The 26,024-nt window shown below is 37.9% G+C and overlaps 1 protein-coding gene across 1 annotated transcript in view; it reads right to left on the bottom strand.

The window, feature by feature from the left end:
• The window catches only part of DNAAF9 (dynein axonemal assembly factor 9), an 82,191-nt gene that overhangs the window by 31,851 nt on the left and 24,316 nt on the right, over window positions 1-26,024 (bottom strand). Inside the window, exons 7-22 of the mRNA XM_059817859.1 lie at window positions 24,190-24,267; window positions 21,852-21,950; window positions 21,193-21,248; window positions 19,929-20,064; window positions 18,210-18,291; window positions 17,142-17,178; window positions 14,372-14,459; window positions 13,881-13,957; window positions 13,546-13,590; window positions 13,040-13,085; window positions 12,588-12,702; window positions 12,050-12,120; window positions 11,234-11,284; window positions 10,323-10,410; window positions 4,720-4,823; window positions 1,130-1,276 (exon numbers count right to left, since the gene is read on the bottom strand). Of these exons, the coding sequence (XP_059673842.1) occupies window positions 1,130-1,276; window positions 4,720-4,823; window positions 10,323-10,410; window positions 11,234-11,284; window positions 12,050-12,120; window positions 12,588-12,702; window positions 13,040-13,085; window positions 13,546-13,590; window positions 13,881-13,957; window positions 14,372-14,459; window positions 17,142-17,178; window positions 18,210-18,291; window positions 19,929-20,064; window positions 21,193-21,248; window positions 21,852-21,950; window positions 24,190-24,267 (1,320 nt within the window). The remainder of the gene's footprint in view (window positions 1-1,129; window positions 1,277-4,719; window positions 4,824-10,322; window positions 10,411-11,233; window positions 11,285-12,049; window positions 12,121-12,587; window positions 12,703-13,039; window positions 13,086-13,545; window positions 13,591-13,880; window positions 13,958-14,371; window positions 14,460-17,141; window positions 17,179-18,209; window positions 18,292-19,928; window positions 20,065-21,192; window positions 21,249-21,851; window positions 21,951-24,189; window positions 24,268-26,024) is intronic.

Genomic DNA, 26,024 nt, shown 5'->3' with positions numbered 1-26,024 from the left:
TTAGAGAATAATACAATGCCATATGGGATACTTAAAGACTTTAACAAAACTTCCCTAAGGATCACAATCCAAATGTGTCTAACCACAAAAAAACACAATAGAACCTCTGCCACTACATACAATTGCTGTAGCCGATTATTCAGCAGTGCTACGTTTAAAATGCAACTACTAGAAAATAAGCTTTTAGAGCACTCACTGGCTTCAGAAGACAAAACGAAAGCACATGGTCAGCGTCAAACTTAACGACCAACACAGTCGCTAGAAATGCATACATAAGTTATAGTTTCTCACACATGCAAGGTCCTAAGAGCAGGAGCAATCATGCCCCTGGGAAGGACTAGCAAGGTCTACATGGCAGGGCAGTCCACTCCACAACAATGTCAAGTCTGCAAGGCAGATGCCATAGGTCACAGAGAGAATCGGAGTTTCTGGCTGGAAGAGAGCCTCTGGAGGTCTCCAGGCCCACCTCCTGCTCAAAGCAGGACTATTGCTGGCAGTACAGATCAGCTCAGCCATCACTTTGTCCAGCGAAGTTTATAAAATCTTCAAAGGCAGAGATTCACGGTCTGTGTGACCGGTTCCAGTCACTGAACCAACCTCCTTCTAACATTTAGTCTGAATCTTCAACGCTGCAATCTATGGTTACTGCCCCTTGTTATGTTATCTGCCACTACCGAAAAAGTTATCTGTAACAGTCCTTCCTACTGCAACACCCTGATTTTATATAAATGATACGCAGCCTCAAAATCACATCAGCCATCTCTCTCAATACCCTCCGTGAATCCCATCCAGCTTCACAGAGGAGGTTTTCAATGTATTTCCTAACTTGTTCCTCCCTCAGTATTAACTGCCCCTTCTCCTTTCTAAACTGTGCTTCTTCACTGCGCTATAGGAAAAGGTTTTGCTTGAAGACTGATGCAAGAAAGACCTTGAACTTGAACCTTTCCTGTATTTACTTATCATGTGACAAGATTTAGTGGCTCAACTAACATGAGAAATAAACCCCATCTTCTTTCCAAATTTAATTAGTAGGACAGACATCAACAAATTCACTCTTGCCTCTCATCTGAAACACAAAGAGTAATTGTGTGGTTTTCCCCCTACCCAAACCGATCTTTTTTGACTTTACCTGTGAATAAAAAGCTTTATAAATCTTTGTTTTGGGGAAAAGTGCAATCATCAAAAAGTTGTCTCGGGTATGGAATTCAATTGGTAGATGAGCAAGCAAGGAACTTTTGATGTCTATAAAGAGAGCAGCAACAATACTGGTTGAATCCTAGAAAAGGAAGAGACAGGACAAATTATAATTAACAGTTATTGAAAGTGAAAAAAGGCTTAATACATTAAATAGCAGAGATCAGAAGAGAACTACTACAGTCACAGCTGGGCACGCGTAAAGATCCGAACATTCATTAGCTTGCATAGAGCAGGTATGGAGCAGAAGGTTCAACTGCAGCCACTTACAGTACTCCTCAGTTTCTACTTTGCAACTATTGGATATATCATAAGCTTCAAAGAAAGCATCTGAGATTGTTGTAAGTACCTTTGTCCTGTCTTGAAAAGAAAAGTTTGCATTTTAATATCTACTCTTTTCCCTCCACCAAAAACTAGACCTTTAGCCCTTTCCTCTGCTAACCCTTCACAACAAAGCCACCTTCATCTGTACCCACACATCTCCTCTGCCACAGATACATGGAAGAATGAAGTAAATGTCAGCTACAAAGATTAGAAGGATGGCATGGTGCTATTGCAAGCTTTTTCTTTGTTTTTTTTTTTTTTAATACACCATGCTCTTGAGCTTCTGCTCTGAAAGGAGCCATCCTGCAATGAGATACAATTCTCAGGCCTGCAATTTAAAGTGTAGGTCACTTGTATGTTGGAAGTGACCTGTTTCCTCTCAGATTCTTTAAGGAGCACAACTTCTTCTAAATCTATTGCTCCTTCACCTGAATTAGGTCTTCACCTACAGAAAGCTGAAGCCCTCAAGATCAGTCTCCCTCAGAAGCACTGAACTTTGGTTGCCCAATTTTTTGTTCTAATAAAACAACACTGACCCTTGATTTTCTGGTTTTCAAGTTAGGCATTTATGTACAGCTTTGCAGGATGCTGAAGTGTTTTATGCTCAAGCTTTGACTTCACACCAAAGTATTAGAAAAGCAATACAATTCAGCAGTGTGAAATATCCCTGGAAAATGGGGATTCCATTACTTAGGGTTCAAATCAGAAACTGAGTAATATCCATCTCCCTTCAAACAGGAGAAGTGGGCAAAGAACTCTACTTACTAATTTTCAAGAAAAAGCTCAAATTATGGAACACTTACATAAGAACTGGTATCAGTTCAGAGACATTTGCAAACAGAATCTCTACCATTTGCTAACTAAGGGATTAATTATAAAAGTAATCCTCTCAAAGTCATTGAGGTTACTGAAGAACTTACAAAAATGTTCTCATAAGAGAGGACAATTTCTTTAAAGAGAAAATGGCTTTTGGAACATGGTCCACAGATCCTGGATTTTGCAGGACAGCTTGCAGATTGCATGAGAATTGGCTAAAAGGCCAACTCATACATGCTGCAATCTGCATGTGAAGTGTGCAACAGAATGTGCTCCTCCTCCTCCTGGAGAACATTTAGGGTTCCACAAATTGAAAAAAGCTGAAAAGAAGCAGTAATAATCCCCACGGACATAAGGTTAAAAAGAATCCATTTCAAAGTTTTACAAGATGTTAATGTGAAATCTAAGATTTCACAACAACAACACAACTAAGTATGACTTAATATTTGTTCACTTGATTAATGGCCAAAATGAACGCTGAATTCAGGTACTTACAAGCTGAAATATTTGTCTTAAAGAAGACCTTAAAACCAAGCACATAGCATTTTAAGCTCTACACAGTAAAGATGCCTTGATACAGTTTATTGAGACACTGAACAGCTACAGAAGGAAAAAAAAAATAAAGCTGGGAGTGTGAAGACTGGTGGCAGTGTAGCCTGTTGGGTTTTCTTTTACTCCCAGGATGGTTAGTACTAAGCTAGAATAGTGCTGCCTTAGGAGATGGGATATCTATGTTTGACTCTGCTAAGATTAGGATGCTTTCTGCTTTAGACCTTCATGGGACAGTTTTGTGAGGAATCTACCCTGTCCTCCACACACTCGATGTCTATGAGCCTCAAGGACTTCAGGAGCTTAGGTGGCAGCTAGGTGCCCAGCTTCTCAGAACAGAGAAGCCTGCAGCACGTGTTGGAGGCAGAAGCGCAGACATTTTTAAGTTAAAAAGAGAAGCTCTAGCAGGCATAGTGATAGAGCTGCTAAGGAACTCTACTTTGCATCACTTAAAGTCTTTGTAACTTTTATTTTAATCGTAGCATTAAATTATTCTTTCTTTTCCATCAACGTTGCTGTTGCAATAACTTTTGGAAAAAGTGTACTAACAATTACCCTTCTTCTCCTGTCACTTCTTAACGTTTTAAGCTCTCCACCCTTGTATTATGCCAAGTCAGTTGAACAATAAAATGCTCTCTGTCAAGGTTTAGCTTTACACAAAAATCTGGCATCGGTTCAAGAATGATAGCCAGGTCCCATAAATAGCTAGTTTTATGAAAGTGAGTGTCTTGAATCAAACAATAGAAGGAAGGTCAGTGTTAAAATAGCTTCTTAAACTACCAAGGGGCAATCAATATGATAAACAAGAAAAGGCAGCTAAGGTAAGATTCTCTTCACTGTTGTGTTTTCATCTCAATTGAATCACACACTTTTATTGTATTTTACTGGTTTCCTCCATTATATGATGAAATCATTACAACACAATGCTTTCTGGAGGTCATTAAACAAATGCATAATACTGTACCTGAAGAAAATAGAAACTAAAGGAAACAGAGATTATTTTTTTTTTTAGTGCTTAGGAAACAATAACCAACCAAAATAATCTCTTTTCCATTCTGAAAAAGTGATAGTTAACCCAGCGTGTCTGTCCTGAAGAGGGGAAAAAAAAAAGCTGAGTTGCCATCATTAACCTAACTCCTAATTCCCACTAAGCCAGAAGACCAAACTCAGTGTGGCAAGTTGGCCAAGTGAAGTGATGTAAGTTGATGACAGGAATGGCAAAAGTCTACACCTAACATTGTGTCTTTTACTGTAATTACTCAGAGTATGTGTAACTACATGCAACATGCCTTTCCTTCTCACTTCTCAGCTTGGGAAACGTGAACCAGTCATTCCCTTCACCCTGTCAGTTACACAATGCTCTACGACAGTAGACAGACACTGCTCGTGACCTCTCCAGAGATAAGTGGTACACTGCCATGAACATTTGGCTAAAGGTTAAATATATTTTGAATAGAAGGCAGCATTTCACCCTCCAATACACCACACGACTTCACAATGCCTTGAACTTTTCTCTATCCATCTCTTAAGACTGCTGGATGTTTTATGAATGCTATGTTCTGCAATTTTTCTTTTAATAAAAAGCAGTTTTCCACACTATTAAGACCACATTGATAACTCAGTCTAATACAAAATTCTCTCCTCCCTACAGTTTAGATAGTCAGTAATTGGTTAAGCTAACCAATACCAAAAGTGTAGAGATTTGCATCAGGTATTAGGTTTTACACACACACACAAAACTGCAACTGAAATCTAAACTTTGTACTAGTACCCTACAGAACTACTGTTAAAAATTGAGAAAAAGTTTATGACAGTAGGAACAAACAAAATACTCACCCCATCATAGAGAGAAATGGAACTCATGTGGTTCTTTGAAATGGAAATGCTGCCATGGTGGGGATCAGAAAAGAGAATGCCATCTGAAAAGAAGTACAATTTGCCTAGAATTTGAAAGAAAAATAATTATATTAGGTATATGTCAGTATTTCAGCATCATGTGACAAATGCCTGTTCTTTCTGAGGAATAAATCTATGTTCTTGCAGAATTTTGTCATATTTAACATGCAGTACATTTGGGTAAAGATTTGGGATAGTATCCAGACAGGATTCAGAGCACAACCATTCGATCTTTACTGGATCTCACTATCAAGGGCAGGAATCATGACTATGATTGCATTTGACTTAATCTTATCCCTTGGAGTCCACTTATTGTAAATATTCTGTGGCTTTTTTCTTTTTAAAGCCAAAAAAAATTCCATCATGTATAATTGCAGACTTACAGAAATGTAAAACTGACGGAACAAGAACTTAACAAAAACTTACATCCAAACCAACTGAAAATTTAAACATTGTAACACTATTAAAGTTGGTCAGATTTTCAGCTAAATGTCGACATACTAACACATACCATGCAGACAGGAAAAAAAGTATAAGACGACAGTTTTCCTTTCACTTCCTCACCAAGACAAAGTTTAGAACAAAAAAGCCTTTTACCTACAGGCCTGTATTTTCTTTTGTGTATAGAGAAACTGTTACTAGGCTAGCAATTTCCCTGGAAGCTAACAATCTAGTGACAGCCAAGAGAGACATGGCATTCATTCTATCTCCGTTTTTCTTGCCATCTTGCAGACACTGCGGCTCCTAACAAACCTGCGTGACCAGGGAAAGCAGCTGGAAAATGAGGAACAGCAAGGCTAGATGGTATAATGGAGAAAAACAAAATTCCACCAAAGCGCTAGAAACTGACATCAGCAAAAAGCTAATTTCCGATGGTCATAAGAAAGCCATGAACAAATGACTAAGCAGCGGCTGCCAGCTGGACCTCTGCTACGAGTGCTGGACCATGCACTACAAGCAGGATCACATCCCATACAGGGAAGCATGTGAGTCAGCAAAAGGGAAAGGTTAAATACTTTAAAGGGAAAATAAAAAAAAAAAGACAAAAAGAAAAAAAAATGGTGTTAGTGTGTTACACGTCAAGAAAAAGCAAAGCCAAGCAACAAACCAACTAACACATATAGCTAAACATGACTGCACATCGAGCTCAATCTATCAAACAATGCTCGGAAGAAATGATAAAGAAACTAAGACTTTTTCCTCTTCAAATGGCAACTTATTCTAAGTTCTTCAAAATTGTTCAGTATTAAGGCTTTGTTTTAATAAAAAAGAGCTTGATACAAAATCAAATCACCATAAGCAGATACACAATTTCCAACAGTTACCTAAAAAACATATAGGCTTTGCTAACCATGAATGTAACTGTTTTAGACTGAAGCTTCTAGTTAACATAAAAATTGCACTGGAGAAACAGCTCGTATTAAATTGGGAAACACCGCAATCACAAATTCAAGCTCCAAGTTCAGAGCCAGTAGAATAGAGACAAAGTCATACATAATTACAGAGATGTGGAGGTTTAGTCATTTACGCATACAAGATGTTCACTGTTGATGCTTCCAGTGCTCACAAAATCCAAGCCACCGCACAGGCATGTGCCCTCTATTGAGTGGTCAAGGCAGAAAAACGCAAATACAACACCTGAAGTACACTCCTGTCAAATCTCACAGAATACCACCCTTCACAGAGAATGTGTCAATGGAGAAAGAAAGGAAATCAGAGATGTTAATACTTTTGTAACAGAAAAACAAGCCAAAAAGAGCATTAATTAAACCAGACTAAACCAGCTTCCTTTAACATGGAAGTCAGTGAATTTTACCATGAACAACTTGCTATACTACTCGTATCTTTTCCACAAGTGATTCATCACAAAAGAGAGTTTAACTGGCAAGACTGATTGACTCAGTTAAGTTCATCCTACAAAAATCCTACAACAGAGCAGTTGTATTAGCATACTAAGGAAAAGGTTTAACAGCTTGAAATATTTGGATGCATTTTAGTCATGATTACAGTAAGACACAAGTGACAGAGAGGGAAGATGAGCACCTGTGTGACAGCACCTTTTTTGACCTAATCTCACCAGACTACATGGCTGCAACCTCAGTAGAGCCCAAATTAGAGCACAGCAAACTGTCTTGCAGCATACATGAAAGGGAAAGAGATCAAGTTCATTTTCACTTAACACCTAAGAAAATATCTCGCTCGATGAAGTGTTATGTAATAGTCCTTATACCACCTACTTAAAGCTCTCCATCCCAAGAGTTACCAAAACATTTAACTTCACAAATCTCCCCGAAAAAGTAAATCGCTCCACTAAGGCAGACACAGCCAGTTTTCACAAAGCCAAGAAAAAAAAAAAAATCACCATTCTTTTCCTTAGTTATTTACTGAGTGAACCTGTGCCCACAGCACCATATTGCAAAATAGCTAAATAAGTTATCTTGCATTAACCTTCTTTCTTTAACATCTGTTCAATTAGAGCACAAGCAAATTCCACTATGTGAAAGTCACTGTTTAATTGCCTTATACATCATTATTTATCCTCAATACTCTCTTTGCATAACTACAAAAAACAATAAAGCTGAAGATTTTTCTCCTAAAGATCATCAGCTTACACTAAGCACTTAGATATTAGTTATCTTCTGTTGTACACCAACACTGTGACAACAGTACTTTCTCTGGACAGCAGAATATAAACATATTGTGCCTTAAGAAATATGTTTTGATTCAACAACTTCTATTTATTCTTCTGAGAGTTTTCTCAAAGCAAAGCAAGGCACGTTAATGCAAGGCTCTGGAGTGAGGGAAACCCCTCCCAACAGTCCTCCCAAATTGTCTTTAGTCCTATTATTGGGATATTCATGTTACTTAAGTTCTTGAAGGAAAAGGCACCAGAAGAAGAGCAATGATCTAAGACTGTTGCTAACAATCTCGTGTCAGAAGGCAATAACTTGATTGAATCTGAAAAGGACCAAGATCGAGCATCTTTCTGTAATACAGTGAGCATCTGTACTAATAAACATTGAAGTTCCTGAGTGAAAATGACAATAGAAAAAAAACAGAACAGCATGTCAGCTCCCGGAGGAGGCTTCGGTAGGAGCAAAGAACACAAGGCTGTAAATAAATTTAGAAGCAAATCATTCCAATCCCCACCTACATCACAGCCAGCGTATCACGTTGCCCAAAAGGTACATATTTGCCTTCGCTTCTTGAGCTGAGAGCCCATGGCATACTGTCACTACTATAATGCTCAATCTTTCCCACCTAATGTTCATATCGGTACAGAAAAAGCAGACAACATGGCACAGAATCACAGAATGACAGGGGTTGGAAGGGACCTCTGGAGATCATCTAGTCCAACCCCCCACCAGAGCAGGGTCACCCAGAGCAGGTTGCAGAGGAATGTGTCCAGGCGAGTTTTGAGTATCTCTAAAGAAGGAGACTCCACAGCCTCTCTGAGCAGCTTGTTCCAGTGCTCTGCCACCCTCAGAGTAAAGAAGTTCCTTCTCATATTTAGTTGGAACTTTCTATGACCAAGTCTGTGCCCGTTACCTCTCGTCCTGTCACTGGGCACCACTGAAAAAAGACTGGCCCCATCCTCCTGGCACCCACCCCTGAAGTATTTACAAGCATTGATAAGATCCCCCTCAGCCTTCTCTTCTCCAGACTAAAAAGACTCAAGTCCCTCAGCCTTTCCTCACAAGAAAGATGTTCCCGTCCCCTAACCCTCTTCGTAGCCCTTTGCTGCACCCTCTCCAGCAGCTCCCTGTCCTTCTTGAACCGGGGAGCCCAGAAATGGACACAGTCCTCCAGATGTGGCCCCACCAGGGCAGAGTAGAGGGGGAGAATAGCCTCCCTTGCCCTGCTAGCCACACTCTTCTTGATGCACCCCAGGATGCCACTGGCCTTCTGGGCCCCAAGGGCACATTGCTGGTTCATGGTCATCCTGTTGTCCACCAGGACTCCCAGTAAGTTTCAGCCAGTTTTCAATCCACCCCACTGTCCCTTCATCTAACCCACGCTCCCTAAGCTTGCCTATAAGGATGATGTGGGAGACAGTGTCGAAAGCCTTGCTGAAGTCAAGGTAGACAACATCCACTGCCCTCCCCTCATCTATCCATCTAGTCCTGCCATCGTAGAAGGTTATCATATTGGTCAGACATGACTTCCCCTTGGTGAATCCATGTTGACTACTTCTGATAACCTTCTTCTCCTCCAGATGCTTTGAGATGACACCTAGAACGAGCTGTTCCATCATCTTTCCAGGGATGGAGATGAGGCTGACTGGCCTGTAGTTTCCTGGGTCTTCCTTCTTGCCCTTTTTGAAGGCTGGAGTGATACTGGCTTTCCTCCAGTCCTCAGGCTCCTCGCCTGTTCTCCTGGACCTTTCAAAGATGATGGAGAGTGGCCCAGCAATGACTTCTGCCAGCTCCCTCAGCACTCACAGGTGCATCCCATGAGGGCCCATGGACTTGTGGATGTCCAGTTTACTTAACTGGTCTCTAAGTTGATCCTCCTCAACCAAGGGAAAGGTCTTCCTTCTTCCAGACTTTCTCCGTTACCTCCAAAGTCTGGGACTCCTGAGGGCTGGCCAGCAGTACAGACTGAAGCAAAGAAGGCATACAGTAACTCTGCCTTCTCTGCATCATCTGTCACCATGGCATCTGTCTCATTCAACAGTGGGCCCATATTTTTTCTAGTTTTCCTTTTGCCTGCAATGTACTTGAAGAAACCATTCCTGTTGACCTTGACATCCCTTGCCAGGTTTAATTCCAAGGAAGCCTTGGCTTTCCTCGTTTCATCCCTGCATACTCTGACAGCATTCTTGTAATCTTACCAAGTGGTCAGTCCCTTCTTCCACATGCTGTAAACTTCCTTCTTCCGCTTGACCTTTTTCAGAAGCTCCTTGCTCAATCATGCAGGTCTCCTGCTTCCCTTGCCTGATTTCTTGCTCTTAGGGATGCACCGATCCCGAGCTTGGAGGAAGTGGGACGTGAATATCACCCAGCTCTCTTGAGCCCCCCTACCCTCTAGAGCCCTAACCCATGGGATTTCTCCAAGCAGTTCCTTGAGGAGATCTAAGTTAGCCCTCCTGAAATCCAAGACTGCAATCCTACTTGTTTTATGCATACCGCACATGATCCTAAACTCTATCTTCTCATGATCACTATACCATCCATTAAGGATAGAAGCCAGTTTGCACGTGCTTTTGAACTTTAACCACGGGAGCAAGTCATCTCCCAGGTCTGCAAAGACTCATTCTCAATCATGTGAGGCAAGTCCCGTGTGCCTCAACAGCAAGCCTATGGCTCTGACAGGAATCCCGCTTCTAGGACTAGAAGTTTCAAGCAGAGGTTGGGGACAAAAAAGTAAAACATGGAGTTTAGTAAGAGAAAGTTGCAAAGGCAAATGGAAAGAAAGCTTAAGATGATGGCATAGGTATGCTCACCAGATGTGTAATTCCCAGAAACTGTGCATCTCTTTTTTTTTTTAAAAAAAACATAAGTGGACCAACCCTATAAGTAATTCAAAAAAACACATCTCACCTTCCGCAGGGACAGCCTGTGGATTGCTAGAATAAATATACGCTCCATCACCTCCAGTGAGTAAAGTGCCCAGGAAAGATTTGTCTTCCTAAACAGGAAAAACAAACAGTAATATCACAGACTGCATCAAGGACTGTGATCCAAGCATGAGTATTTTCTCATGCTTCTGCTTCAAGAAAAAAAGATTTTTTTTAAACAGCATCTGTGAGAACTTCTTTTAAAAGAGTTTTAAACTGCATCGATACAGAAGAACTAGTGAAAGATAGCATGTGAAGAGTATAATTTTTAAAAGCACTTCCCCCCGCTTTTGGTTTTGCCAGCAGCTATTAAGTTACAAGTTATTGTCACAACCACAAGGCATAGCTTTTTGTTTTTAGATTGTCAATCTACTGAACTAAAAGTATATTACAGGAAAATAAATCTATTTGTAATGAAGATTTCTGGTAACCACAAATTAAACCACAAATGTGAAACTCATGTGGTTTAAGATGTTCCCAGACCCCAAATTCTCTTCTTTTTCATAGTGCTTAAAGTGTTTTCCTTTAGACATTCAGCACGCTAATTAAGTTAAAAGAAAGTCGCATGTAGAGTGGCATTGAGTTTGGGGGTTTTTTGGAAACACATGAGCTCCATGGGTAATACTTAGTGAGACTTCCACGAAATCGTAGCTTTATTGGAATTCTTTTTGCTCTTGGGTTTTGTCATTCTTTGAAATAAAGAAAACCTCAAACTTTTATACACAATATATTTTTTTGTAGGTCTAAGATTAAAAGAGACAGGGTAGAAGAGGCAAGTCTTTCGTAGAAGAGGAATAACATAATAAAAGCCAGTTTTACTAGCAGCTAAGATTTTTTGAATATTGGTTCTTGAAAGTGTAACTTATATAGTTTAACAAAAATGTTTAATTTTACCTTCAATATATGCTGTGCCTTTTCAGACAGTTTCACATCACTATCTTCAACCTGTAGCCAGAAACAGTTTCCATTCGTATGGTTAGTAGATAAAGCAAGTCTAACATTAAATAAAAAGCATTAAAGAAGATTTGAGGCAAACAAGAACCTTAGGTACTACAGATAGATATAGTCTGGACACCAGAGTGCTTCAAAAGACAGCTTTGTGCTCTTCAATACCATGTTACCATGGGACTGAAATATTTCCTGAAACACATTCAAGGGGATACTCCCCATTAAAATGTTTTATAGACTAAAATGATACTGTACAGACACAAAGCAGTGTATATCATTTGGTCCTATTTTTTATTAAAGTGTTTAAGAAGTATGGATTGCCAAAGGGCATGATGTTGCCCAACTTCATAACATTCATTGGAATGACACCTCTAACACAGTGTAGTACATTAGAGGTCTGAAAGCCAGCCTTTCTTTCTGTTGGGGCAGACATTTAAGTGATCTAAACTGCCCCACAATAAACAAAATTTTCAAAAGTCACACTGTGTACTTGAAAAACACACAGGCCTTTACACAGCTGAAAAATTGAAGTGGTGAAAATGAAATAATTTAAAACTTGTGTTATGAATGGAACCATCAGCCTGTTTCCACTTACTAGTTTTTCACTTCATGTCCAAATTAAAAAAAAAAAAAAAGCAGAATAGTATTAATATTCTGTCTCAATGCCCAAGCTACATACTTTTTCCTCAAACATCCATACAAATTTTCATTTGTGAATCTGTATGTATAGAAAAAAACTCAGATAAGTTTTTGTGTACTAACCAGCCAAGAAGCGTATCTTGGGATAGCTGCAGTCAGTATTATGTGGCTGGTTTCCGAATTAATGCTGCCATCTGCAGGGAAGTAAATAGAAAGCAAAGTATTATAACACCATCCATATACTTCAGACTGTTCAATAAGTTACTTTGAGGACTTGACATGTCTTTAGGAAGTATGAAAATTTCCTCACTGTTTTAAGGACTTATTAGTGTTTAAGCGAAGCTTTCACAGATGACTAGCTCCCAGTCTTCTTGTGCTCTAACACACGCAGAGCTGCTATACAATACCAAAGACACCCTGCTCTTACTCCGGTCTTAGTATATGGCTTCTTCCTTTGCTCTCCCAAAGTCCTTTCAGTGAGATTAGAGGAACTTGACACTTAAGATATTCATTGCTAGCAAGCTAAAACATTTAGGTCTTTTAATTAACCCAAAGGCTGAAAACCGTAACGGTAATAACATCCATAGGAAGCCCTTTTGCTCTTCCATCACACCAAAGCTAACAGAATGACAACGCTGGTGTTAGAATTTAAAATAGTTACCTTTTTCTTTTACTTGTATCTGTGATGTTAGAAAGGACTCTGAAAAGACAACAGATCCCAAGCATCCTCCTCTTCCTGTGAGCAAGTCTGGAATGTCAAATACCATCATAGATGCCTACAGCAATCAAACAGTTGGGCAGAAAGGAAGAGAAAACAGAACTTGAAACATTTCAATTGAAGCAGCAAAATCCGTGTCTTTTAAACCTCCTAAAACACCACTTCTATATTGTGATGGAAAGTCTGAGAGCGTAACTCTATGTTAATGTTTTTTTCCAAATCCCACTGTCTGACTTCATGTTAAAACTCAATCTTACCTCGGCTTCAGCATCTGAAATATCTTTCATCTCTTCCCTTACATTTGTATTCACGTAGATAAAAATCTCAGCACACCCCATAAAAAAGCTCTATTTTCTAATAAAATATATAATCAGAATACTGAACGGCTTACTTACCGTTTTAATCAAACTCAGGCTATCCTCATTATCTAATGGAGTAATTCTAGAACAATAATAATAAATATTTAAAGGTTAGATCATTTTGAGTGACTTCCTAGCAGCTAAAAAAGCTAATTAATTTTAAAATCAACTCTTATTTGTGTAGGCCATTTCAGTCCATTAGACAGCGTGGGGATTAAAAAAGCACAAGCTTGTGATATCAACTAAGTTAAAAGCACGGTTTTAAAAAGAAACTCTTAATGGGCTCATGCTGCTTCTACTCATTAACAGTTAATAAAATAGGTCTGCCCAGTTGTTTTAGATTTTTTTAAATGTTTGTAAGATGCCACAGAATTACGGATATGAAATCATTAAATTGCCTCATACACAGAAGCATTTAGTACATCTTGTATGAAATAATCAAATGCAATGTTTTCTCAGAAGTTTCAAGACAAGAAAAATAAACTTCTTACTGTATTAAAAACACTAATTAATAACAAGAAGTGTAAGACAGTGGTACAAACCTTCCATGATTATTCACAGCCTGAATTTGAAAAGCAATTTTGGAGCTGTAGAACAGAAATTGTACTGGTGAAAAATGTGTTTTATATTTCTTCTACATGTAAACAATAAGCAATAATAGATTTAAAGTAAAATAACTGCTGAAGTGATTACAAAAAGCAGGAAAAGATAAATGGAATAATTATAATGATTTTGCAAGTCTGAATGCATTATGAAGCCATGGAATTTGGCAGTCATGCAAGTTCAGTTTAAAATTAACATTTAACACATTTTTTCCCCAAAAGAAGCTAATACAGTGACACAATACATAAATCACTAAGTATTTGAAAATACATACCGTAATGCAGTTTTAAGTTGTGTTAAATGAAGGGTATCTAATACAGACATGAGCATCTGCTCTGCTACCTCCTTTGCCTGAAAAAATGAAATTGAGAATAAAATATCTTTTCCCATACTTCCAAATCCCAGCATCTACAGGAGCACCCGTAAGATAAACAAGAGACCATACACTAAACAACAACACACTGATGCACCAGGCTAAAATTTGTTCTTTCACATATCTGATTTTCCTTATTATAAGGTTAGGAAAATTCATGAAAGATGGAAAAACAATTGTAGATGGATGATATTCAATATACTCTGAAATTTCTCTTTTTTAAACAGAATTCAGAGAGACTGGTTGGAGGCCACGGTATTAAAGTCATTAATGTTATGCAGTTGACTGAAATATTTATATTTTTTTTTTTTTACTTTTGGTTTGCATGTAATCTTATATTGCAAGCAATCCAAATCAACAATTACAGTGTACAGAATCGGTGCTTCATTTACCTTGGATTCAGTGGAAGTTTTAGCATAGCACTCAATGCCAGCAAGCACAGCCTCTACAACAGCAGTATATATTTGCGACAACAGCGTACTGAAGAGAAATACAAACACAACATTTACTAGACAGATAGAGTTTTCTTCCTCCTCTGTTTAAAGGAGCAGTTTTTCCTCTCATAACACAACACCCTTATGTGGAAAGGGTCCTTGTTCAATTAACCATAGAAATAGCTTTATACTTCACCTTTCAGTTTAAAAAATAATAAATTAGAGCAAGTAAGTTGCTCAAATTACAGAATATCTTGGGAAAAAACCTCTTAGCACAAATGTATCCCTGCTCTCATCAGTCAAGACAAAAAAAAAAAAATAGTTTTATTGTTGACTTTCACTGCAGTTGTGTTGAGGATCACATCCTAAATATTCCAACAAGAATAGAAGGGTAGCACCATGTTCCGCAAAAGCAAAACTGGAAAACAGAGTGAACCAACTTCAGAGACTGACTTGTTCTGGAGCGCGTCAAGCAAAAAAGATACCAAAACAAATCAGCCACTGCAACTTTTTGAGCACATCTACATCACAGCGTAGTCCAATTCCCTTTTAAAAAGGGAATTGAAAAAAATTGTACAGAAATAAACAAAGGTTAGGTGAAGCCAGAAGTGACTTATAGCTACTGACATCTTTGTAGCTCCAGAACTATTGGAAAAAAAACACCTGTACCCAACTAAGAAACATCAGGCACTGTATTCCAGCTAAATTAGAACAAAAAGATAAGTAGATTGACAAAACAGTCCTACTTCCCCAAACTTTAACTCCTCTCATTACTCCTCTGCAACTGCTAGGTGTTGAGGGAGGGAAGGGCGGGGGGGGAGGGGAGAGAAGGATACAGCATTTAAGCCATATGCAAAGCACTCCTGAAGGATGGAAAAAAGCATCTGAAGCTCCCAAACATGGCACAATATGGAGGAACCTCAAAATGAACCAATGCTTCTCTTAGAACTTCATCCCCAACAGCAGTAAGAGATTTTAAAATTGAACCTTCTTACTACCTTTTGCAGTTTCTTCTATGTATTTTCATGTACTAACACACTCATTTAACTTATGTTTTCAGTACACACTCATTACAGGAAATGCGTATAATTCTTTCTAACTCTCTAACCGTTCCTATTTTCACTCAAATTCACATATATATTGTAAGAAAACACCTCACAGTAGGCTGTGCTTTACATTAATATGCTATGGTTACCCTAATCTTCCCAGTTTAAAATTTTAACACCAACAATGAAAAACAGAAGATGGTATTTTCTTAAAAAAAAAAAAAAAAAAAAACCAAAAAAAAACACCCACAAAAAACCCCACAAAACAAACCACCCACAAAGTTTACCCCAGGGATACTTAAAGTTACACAGTCTGTTTATGCACTCCAGCCAATCTGCACTCTAGGTTGCAGTTCTGCTTTCTAAATACAGGCAAATTTTGCTTATGAAATATTTTTCCACTTTTTTATTTCGTTAGAAATAAATATGACAAATATAAGAATGAGTTACAGGACTCAACTGAAAACTATTTCCAAAATCATGAGGTCAGGTTTGCCAGAAAAGCTAATTTTGCTGCTGCTGTTGAAACTAGATTATTTGACCCAATACAGGGACGATTCTAAGAAAAAGTTATTATCATAAAAAATACTGCCTCTATCAACTGACCCCTGCTTTGCTTAGAACTTCTCTAGCCATCTCGGTTAGAACTGTTTTTAGTACGAGGTCTTTTAGAAGTAGGACAAGAAGTATTCTGTATGTTTGAGCAGAACATGCATGTAAGCAAAATTACCTGTCGGAGTCCACTTTACTATAAAAAAATGAGAAATTTGCTGCTCAGTCTAGTAACTTCACTTTTACATCTTTTAGAACCATATCACAGTCACCAAAAGTCAACAGTACTTCGCATGAAAGGTCACCACTACCAACTCCCTCTGGCACATCTTTATTATCTCGCTAACATGTCATGCAGGCTGGCAAACTGCTCCGCTGCAGAAACAAGAACAGGCTCCTAAAATTATCCTAACTAGCAAGAAGGACAAAATCTCTAAGGAAAGGTCTGGTTTATCAAGATTGAGAGCAGTACCAAAGCAGATTATCTAGCATGTTCTTAAAGCTTGACAGGTATCTACAACATGCAGAGAAGTGGACGTCAACACGGATAAACAAAGTCTTATTTTGTGAAGGTCAAAATGTGCAGAAGCTTTGTAGCTTACTAACAAAAAAACTAGGAAGTTAACTTTTATCTATCCTTTAACATAGTGAAATTTCTTTGCAAGTTTGCGTGCCCCCTGTTGGCATTTTCACTAACCATTATAAATCTTATACATTGCTTAGTTTAATGAAACTAGTCTAAAAATCACTTTTACTTCTATCTGTGGAACATGCTCCTATTCAGTTACAGACACTTTCCCCTTCAGTGTATATGAAGGGGACATTTTAGAGTGATTCAAGTAAGCGTTAAGATTAAAAAGTTTTATTAAAATTTAAGCAAAATTTACTAATATTTCCTGTCATACTTAGGCGTACAGCAGAAGGGACGTCACACTAACAATTGCTAGTTTGCTTATTGAAACCCTCAATGAGCAATTTGCCTTTGAAACCCTCCCACGTTCTCATTACTCTAAATAAAAACGTAGCTTTGCGAATGCCAACAGCCGCTGCTGACCAAAAGCAGTTTTGACCTCTTGCCACAAGGCAGAAAGAGTGAAGAGTTAAGGAATAATAAAAAGTTGGCAGCTTACACTTGTTCAGCTTGCTTGTGCATCTCATTGTCATTTCCTGTATTAAAAACAAAAATGTTTGTTTTAAGCACTTTTAGAAGCATTCACACAGAACTTCTTGGGCATAGTATTTCTGCTGCATCTCTTACATGACATTTATCCAATATTCTCTAACTGCAGCTTGTTTATAGATTAAAAAAAGAGCAAAGCACAGGTTTAACTCATATCAGTACAGCCAGTACATATTATGGCCAAGACTAAGAGCTGCATCCCCAAAAACCAGCTGCATTGGGTCAGAACAAAAGATCTCTCTCACACCGCATCCTGTCTCCCAAAGCGGCCATTCCTGGATGCCCAGGAAAAAGCACAACTAGAGCAAACGTGTGCTATAATTCCTTCGGTTTTGCAAGCCTCCAACCATCTTCTCTTCAAATACTTTCTGAGCTGGATATGGTTTCAAGATATATAGTAACGCTAAGGAGACTGACTTTATCCACGGACTCATGCAGCCATTTAAAATGGGTAAGAGAATTGTTTTTAAAAAATTCACATGGCTTGTTTTTATTAGGAAAGACAAGTATTATAACACTCTATTTGACCCAAACCAGATGATAAAGGATAGAAGTCAAACAATTTTCTCTATCCTTTTAAAATCCTTAATTATTTTGTTAAAAAAAAAAAAAAAAGCAGGCTTATTTCACAACTATGACTTTGAATTACTAGATTTTTGAGGACTGTTTTTCTATCAACCTGTATGGAACACCAACTTAAATGTTTGTTAGTACTTGCAAAAGGCCTGCACACTCAGGCGCTCTCCACCTTCACACTGCATTCTGATGCAAACACAAATTCTTAACCTTTGAATCATTCTTTGCAAATATCTGACAGATTTTCGCACATGAATGTAGGATGTGCAACAGAAGAATGTTCTGCTATGATTTCACACACCGGCTACAGAATTACACGGTATCTACCACTCCATGGCCTAATGCTCATAAAGGAATCAAAACCATCTCTTAATCACTACAAATTTTAAATAATCAAAGAGAACTGCTTTAAATTACTGCTTGGTACTCTTAACATACTTACCCAGGAAAGGAACGTGAGTGGTTCCAAAAAAGTAGGTCCTTGAACAAGCCAGAGGTCCCTTTGGAGATACACACTGCACTACCTAGTTGTCAGTTTTAATGAGGTACAAAAAGACATTAGTGAAAAAAAAATTGGTGCAATAATTAACAATAAGCTAAGTTCCCCTTAAGTCTTCTAACCACTGACATACTACAGAAGGTGCACAACACAGACTTAACTGGATTTTAAAAAAGCAACTTACATTTTCAAAGATATATTTCACTTTTGACTTGACCTGAATTGTTGAAAGACTTTGGAAAGGAGATGAGCTCTGACTTCCGTAAGTGTTAAGCATGTGTTTTCAATTTCCTATGTCAACTGCTCTTTTCATGAAGAGGAAAGTGTGCCAGATTCCCATAACTATGCTTGCACTTGGTCTTATTTACTATTTTCATGACACCCTATTAAAACAGTACCACCTGTACCTGTAAATAAATCACCTTTTGAAGAACAATGTCAGAATCTGAGGACAACAAGATGGGGCAAGTACCACATCAGAAAAAAATTGTACCTACATTATGAAAGATATTGAATGGTCTTAACAAGAATGTTAAGAAGGGGAGAAAAAACAAAATTGGAATTGTTTTTACAGAAATAGGGTTAGATAGAGCAGCAAATGGAGGATGAGATTTCACTGGAATGCTAATACGATCCTTTCTCAAGCTTTTGATCAATGTAAAGCGTCCAGAATACCCACAAACATCCATTCCTGAGGCAGCTATGCACGAAATGTTGTCACAAGACCGTAAACTCATTCCCTCAATCATACGTTCACTCCACAATGACCTGTACTCAACCACATCCATCTCCTCAACAGCACAGACTTTGGACTCGCACAACTGACGGACACTCCCAGAGCCCATGGAAATCGGCTAGCAGGGAGAACTACACAAGGCAATCTGCACGCTACCTCTCCTCCTTCGCTGCGAGTTACCTTCTTGATGCACCCAGCCCAGCCAGCCAGAGGATCTGAATTCCCTGGGGTCGCTTCCCCAGTTAGGTCCCCTGCGCGGCAGTGCAACAAGCCATCGACCTCATCATATGTTTTAAAACTAAGTTTTTACTTGAAAATGGAAACAAGTTAATTTTACAACTTGATCTTAACATTCTTTGAACACCAGAAACACTTTCAGTTTGATGAACTGTTCAGTTGCTGAAGCATACACTGAAATTTGGACACACATTAAGTATCCTTTGTCTATTCACAAAGTCATTATCAAAAAAAGTGTCTTTCCATTTCTTTTTAAGAAACAGCTAAACAATTCTGATTAAAATAAAATCTGTGCGTCAGAGTTAAGTACAGCATATGCTACCATCAGGAAGATTCTCACTTTATGGCTAGGACAAATGTCCTCACAAACAACATTTCCCTCTCCCCCACCCCACAGATTTACAGCATCACAACTGTTAAGAAAGTTGTGTTTTTAAAGGGGAAAAATATTTTAACTCATTCAGCAGTCCCCAATTAAACATCCAGTATAGTTTGACTTGGAAAGAGAGAGAAAAAGAAAATTTGTTCCTTAAACTGACTGACTGTTAAGGTAATATATGCCTTTATATGTTAAAAAAAATGGGTATTTAACTCAGGGAAGGTAAAAATATTAAGGGCACAAAAACCCCACAAATTAAAAAAAAATATACACTGCTTAAAAATGTCAGATAGTTACCTAAAAGCCTTACCATATGCTTAGCAGTGCTTCCACCAAGGCCGGTGTTTCGAACAAGATGTCCTTCTGATGGAAAATTAAAGTTACCCGAGTTCAAGTTTTCCTTAGTTGAGTGGCAACCAAACAGAGCGAAGGGCTGCCGGCTAGGGCTAAGAGAAAAGAGGGTATCACCACCAAAAGACTTGAAGAAAGTTTGCAAACAACAAATGAAATCAAAGCTTTCAAGTCTGACGGACCAACTATTGAATTTCTCACTAAAAGAGCAGGACAAAAAAGTTTGCTGCAGCTTCAGAAAGCTTCCAATTGAAAAGTCCAAGTTCCAAAGGAAAAATCTACTTGAATTAACAAGACTATAATTTCTTTCATATACAAGAACGTATCTCAAGGCTGTTTCCCAAATGATATTAGGTTTTTTCCCCTCTTTTTTAAAGTAAATTGCCTTGAAAAGCTGACTAGGTTAAAACTTACCATCTTGAAAAACCCTGAAATGACTATATTGGAATTAAACAAAACTCTTTTGGTTTTAATTCTGGCTTTGGGCCCAAGACTCAGTTGGAGAGGTCAAGGTTTTTCTTTTTGTTATTTAAAAGCAAACAACATAGGATGCTGAAAACAATAAACGGCATTGAACTCCACCATTTAATTCCAAATAAAGAAGAATCTGCAGAGACATTCAAGTAGCTAAGCAACCTTTATTTAGCTCAAAACAGCAGAAGGCTTGGTTTTGCAACATACAACAAACGACCTTCCTCTCTCAGTTAAAATTCTGTGCTGAAGTAAAATAAAGCTGACCTGTATTGTCCAGTTTATATTGGCTAAGATTTGGGGTTTTAACTGCCCTGCTTTAAGCGTTGGTCGTGTTCATGTTGTTATTCACAGCACAGTGACTTCAACCTTCATATTTTAATTGGGTTTGAGTATCATATAAATAGGGCCAACATTTTCAAACATAGCTGTCCTGTGTAATAAGTTCACGAGTTTGTTTAGATATCTGACCATGAAGAAATTGATCATTTTAGAATGTACAAGGTGGATGGTTTCAAACATATTGACATTGTATATGTAATAACTACAGCATTAAATCCCACGAAGATTCAGCTTATCCTTCCCAGGAGTGCCTTAGCACTTTTTTTTTTTTTTTTACATAGGCAAAGATGAGATGTGATATACTGAGATGGTCCCAAAAGGAATTATAAGCATTATCGCATCAGAGATAAGGAAATAACATATTGAGGTATCAGCAACACCACAATTTCACAGGGAATAATGAGCAATACCTGTTATCTGTTATATGGCTTGAGATCATTCCGTGACTGAAATAGCTTCTAAAAGGCTGTGAAGAATTAAAAAAAACTGATTAACAAGTAGATGAACAGAAAGCGTGATATATCCTCCCTATCATTAAGAACAAACCTGAATTAGCCTTCTCAGAGAAAACTCCTGAACCCTCAGAAACTACTTCCAACCTCCATAAGCAAACCCAAACACCATTAAGTCTCATACACGCTTAAAAAGCAACAGCCACTACCAAAAAGCACTGCGCTATTTTCACCCATGCTGTATGTTACCATCAGTTATGCTTGAGATTTAACACCCGCAACTTCAACTTGTTAGGAAGTGCACATACTGGAGCTTCCACCAAAATGAAAGTCGATCTACCTACAAATAGGGATCTGTTGTGCAGACATAAATCAACTAAGTTCAATTATGAGTGAACACTCAACTGTGAATTACACCAGGCAGTCCTAAGCCACCATACCATGGATAGGTAAGGTGGGTGGTGAACTTAAAAAAACAATAGGTTTCTACTCCTCAAACATGAAAGGTGAGATGGCGTAGGGAGAAAACTAAAAGAAAACAAAAAAACAATGCTGAATACTTATTACTTTTGCATGGATGACACTAGCATTTCAAAGGATTACTGAAGCAGGCATACCTCTCCCGCCTGAGATTCTGATAGTTCCAGAATGAAGGGAATTTCAGTATCAAAATTAGCAAAAAAGTTGGTCCACTGGTGTTCAAAAATCATTAAATCCTAGAAGAAAAATATTCAACATTACTTAGTAAGGCAAGTGTTATACCAGAGAAAGGGAGTCTCAGATTGTACTGAATGAACCCCAGTTACTGTAGAACAACATAGATTACATTTCACTATGCAGTATACTATTGCAGTCTGCCCAATGAAACAATAAGTACAAGAAAAAAAACATCTTTTAAAAGATAAGGACTTTGTGCTGGGGTTTAGGGGGTCCTTTTTGGGTGGGGGGTTTTTTGTTTGGGGTTGGTTTTTTTTTGGAGAGAGAAGAGGCAGAAGAAGGAAAAGGACCAGAGCGCTGCACTACCTGCTTTTAAGCTAAGGAAGTACACTGTTTTGAGATCACTCATAACTCAGACCTCATGTTACGCATAAGACTTCCAAAATGAAAACTTGGACAGATTTAATTTTTAATTTTTAAATCTGTATATGGTTCTGCAGTAATTTGTATCTGACATTAAGTAAGCTTATGGACAGAAAATGAGGAACAGGGTGGGGAATTTGGGAAGCTCATGATATGCAAACATGAGTGGCAGACAGTCATTTCTTCATCTGTATTTGTAAAAAAAAAAAAAGGTATGTGAAAAAGGAAATATCACTAACACCTCACTAAAGCAGAATAAAACAGGAAGATGACCACAGGTAAGTGTTGCATTCAAATTAATTAAAAAACAGAGAAACAAGAAGAGTGTGTCATGCTGATAAAGCAGAAACCTTACAGAACTAGGCAATTTTAAAATGCTCTCAAGATTACTTTCAGTTAATTGTCACATCTTGAAAGATGAGACAGACATACTGATTTTAGAAAGTGTAGTTTTTCAGACATATAAAAAGCAAAACTAAAACTATGATTTTAGCAGTGGTATGAGTATTATACAGTACTTGATTTCAGTCACTTCATTAAAGCAGTAATGAATGAAATAGAGAGAGTAAATGTTGATTAAATCTTACAATCCTTCCAAAATACTAATAAAGCTTATATCAGAGGTTTAAAATGAAGGTTTACATTTAAGGGAAGAAACTATCCTTGGAGAATATTCCAGTCTCAAATAAGCTTTTCATAGAAGCTAAGAACTAAAAAGTTCTTTTGTCAGCTTATTAGGAACATGTCAATATTGTACAGAATATTCTTTTAAATTCCAAGTAGAGTTAAAATCAGAACTTCTTGAAATCAAAGCTGTGTTAACAAAGAAAAAAAAGTATGAACACATACCAGCTTCAAATGCTCTTTTAGTGTACCTAGCTTCATTCTCATGGAGAAAATTAATCATTTTTAAAAACACCAATGTCTATGAAACCAGAGTTGTATGAAAACCCCATTCATTAATTTTAATTTTTTTTCCAGAAAATTCGAAGTCAGTTTAAGAACAACTTTCAGGCTCAAAACTTCAAAATCGGATAAATAAGTCTGTTCCAGGGTAGACTTAGCAGATATAAGAAAACAGTCCCAAAGCATTTATCTCACTTCCACAGGAAAAGGGAAGTGAAGTATCATCGGGTGACTATTTAGACTGACAGCCTTGTAAACCGCATGACATCTTAATTTTCATTACAGCAGTTGATTAAACAACCAAATTAGTGTGAACTACCAATATTTTTTTAATAAAGGATACTTACTGCTGAAGTTGCTATATATTAAAAGCATATTTTGCTGTCAAGCTAGAAACTGATGAAAAAATTAACTGAATAATATATACTAACACTCACACGTTGCATTCTTCTCTAGCACTGAGATCAGACCATTGCATTAAAACGAGGAATCACTTTACACTGTATGCTTGTATTTCACAAAGCATCAGGGCAGCCACTGTGTGTCACTGTTACCCACTTAAAGTAATTACAAAGCAATCCTGAAAGTGTTTTTTCCTGGAAGAATGGCTGTATGGATTTCCCCCCCACACCTTGCTGCAAAAGGAGGATTAACACACACAAACATACCAACTTTCTGTACTCTGCATATAGTCCTATGACCTGAAGAATAGTCACACCATTTAGAAAAACTTTTAGGAGAATTTCAGGCGAATTAAGGAATTCAAGGAATCCAAGACAAGCTATTTTAACGTTTCGCAGACTTTGTGGTGGATTTGAGGAAGGGAAATAGACCCTGTGAACAACAGTATGCAGAACCAGTAGATTAAGTACATAAGCACTATTAAAAACACACAAACAAAATAACAATTTCGCTCTGCAGCTACACTAACAGACTGGAAGTCGATTCAGAATATTTCACCCACATTACCTCAAAGAGCAAGTCCTCCAAGGAAACAGGATCCATTTTGCTGTATGTCTTCCACAAATCAACACTGACATCCATTAACTGCAAAATATTTTAAACACAGTTCTGTGAAAAACACTATAAAGAATGCCACAGATGCAGGTTTAAGCCACGCTGAAACAGACTTGCATACAGTGCCCAGTCCAACAGTCCTCCTTAACTCCGAACTCAGAAATATTTTTACACTACTGGTTACAAAAGAATTAACCAGATGCAAGTGTTCTGGATGCTTCAGAGACTCATCTCCTCATGTGAGGTTTTAAAAGTACATGCAAAGTTTTGCTTGCATCTTTCAAACAAATCATTTCAAAGTTTCTCAAAATTGAGTTAATAGCAAAGACTAGTATCAGCTGGTGCAACCAAAAGGGAAAGATCAGCTTTCTGAGACAAGCAGACAAGAAGCAGATTCCAAGGTTACTCGTCCTACGCAGCAGCCAATCCATGCTGTAAGCATAATGCAAGTTTAGGCAAAGCTACTTTAACTTAGCAATTAGCAATACCTTCTTCCAAGTAGTAAGATGATGGATATGGGAACACTATTCAAAAATATAATCTTAAGGGACACTTGTATCTGAATAATTTCTGCATTTATAGGATTCCACACCACCCACTTAATTAAAAATGCAACACCAACTGGAATTTTCTTAAACCACTGATTTACAGTTATTCCAGTTACTCATATTATTAGATATGGCAATAATGATTTTCCCAGACATTCCTTCCATAAACCTATTGGTACAGTAAATTCTCTAGATTACAGCACCTTGAGCAACTCTGACTTCTGTAGTAAGACAGCAACTGCCCTTAAAACGTGGAAAAAAATTACTAATTTCTCTTCAAATCTAACAGCATAGAACACAGAGCAAAATCAGTCTGAGGAGCTAAACATGCACCAAGAACACCCCCTTTTAATAATGGCAGAAGTATTCATTTACAGATCGTTTACAGTGATCCCAAATGTACTTCCTCCCATAGATTGGTTTTTCCTCCCCATCAGTGACATATATAGCAGCTGCCTAACAGATAACCATGCATAAACAGTTACATAAAGAGTAAGAATGCCACTTCCCACTTGAAATCCCCTTATGACTTTAAGGAGGAAGAAAGCAAGAACTCAAGCTGGAACTGGCAGAACCGCCAGAGCTAACACCCTTACTCTTAAAAACAGATACTGAGAACTTGCGTTGCTCCCTTTTAAGTCTGCAAGAGTGCCGTAAAGACAGTATCAACTCCCCCAATGAAATAGGAGAGACTCCATCTTTACAAAGTCATTGCCACACTGTGTCTACATATTTTCTCAAAGCCTCTACGGATTCATGAAATGAATTGGCAAGGGTAATTAAAAAGACCTAAATTGAAGACCCAAATAACTCCTGAATCCACCGTCAAATTTTCATTGACTAATTTCAGGGCTACTGATACTCAGGCAGACCTCCACAAGGATGCTCATCTACTTGTACTTTGTATTTAACAGTTTTGACAGGTTCACACAACAAGAGGATTACAGTACTAGTGATGGAACGAAGGAAAAAAAAAAAGCATGAAGAAAGGTATCAATGGGAAGAGCGGAGTGCTCAGAGAAAGGCACACTTGAAGTCACATAATAGATTTTTAATCACGTGTGTACAGTACTACATGTGATGAGACTTTAACAATGATACTATTAATTCTTTGGGCTTTTTCCAGTTGTCCAAAGTCAGACAAAGAACATTCTGGCTATAAAAATGGAGGAGTGACAAGAAAAATAGGACATCTGCATTTCTGTGGCAGAGGTCCAAGAAAATCAAATAAAAGAAGCT

The sequence above is a fragment of the Gavia stellata genome, chromosome 5 (genome assembly GCF_030936135.1).
Source record: "Gavia stellata isolate bGavSte3 chromosome 5, bGavSte3.hap2, whole genome shotgun sequence".
In the NCBI taxonomy this organism is placed as follows: Eukaryota; Metazoa; Chordata; class Aves; order Gaviiformes; family Gaviidae; genus Gavia; species Gavia stellata.
The sequence above is the reverse complement of the archived record's forward strand: the minus strand, read 5'-3'. Positions and strand labels throughout refer to the sequence as shown.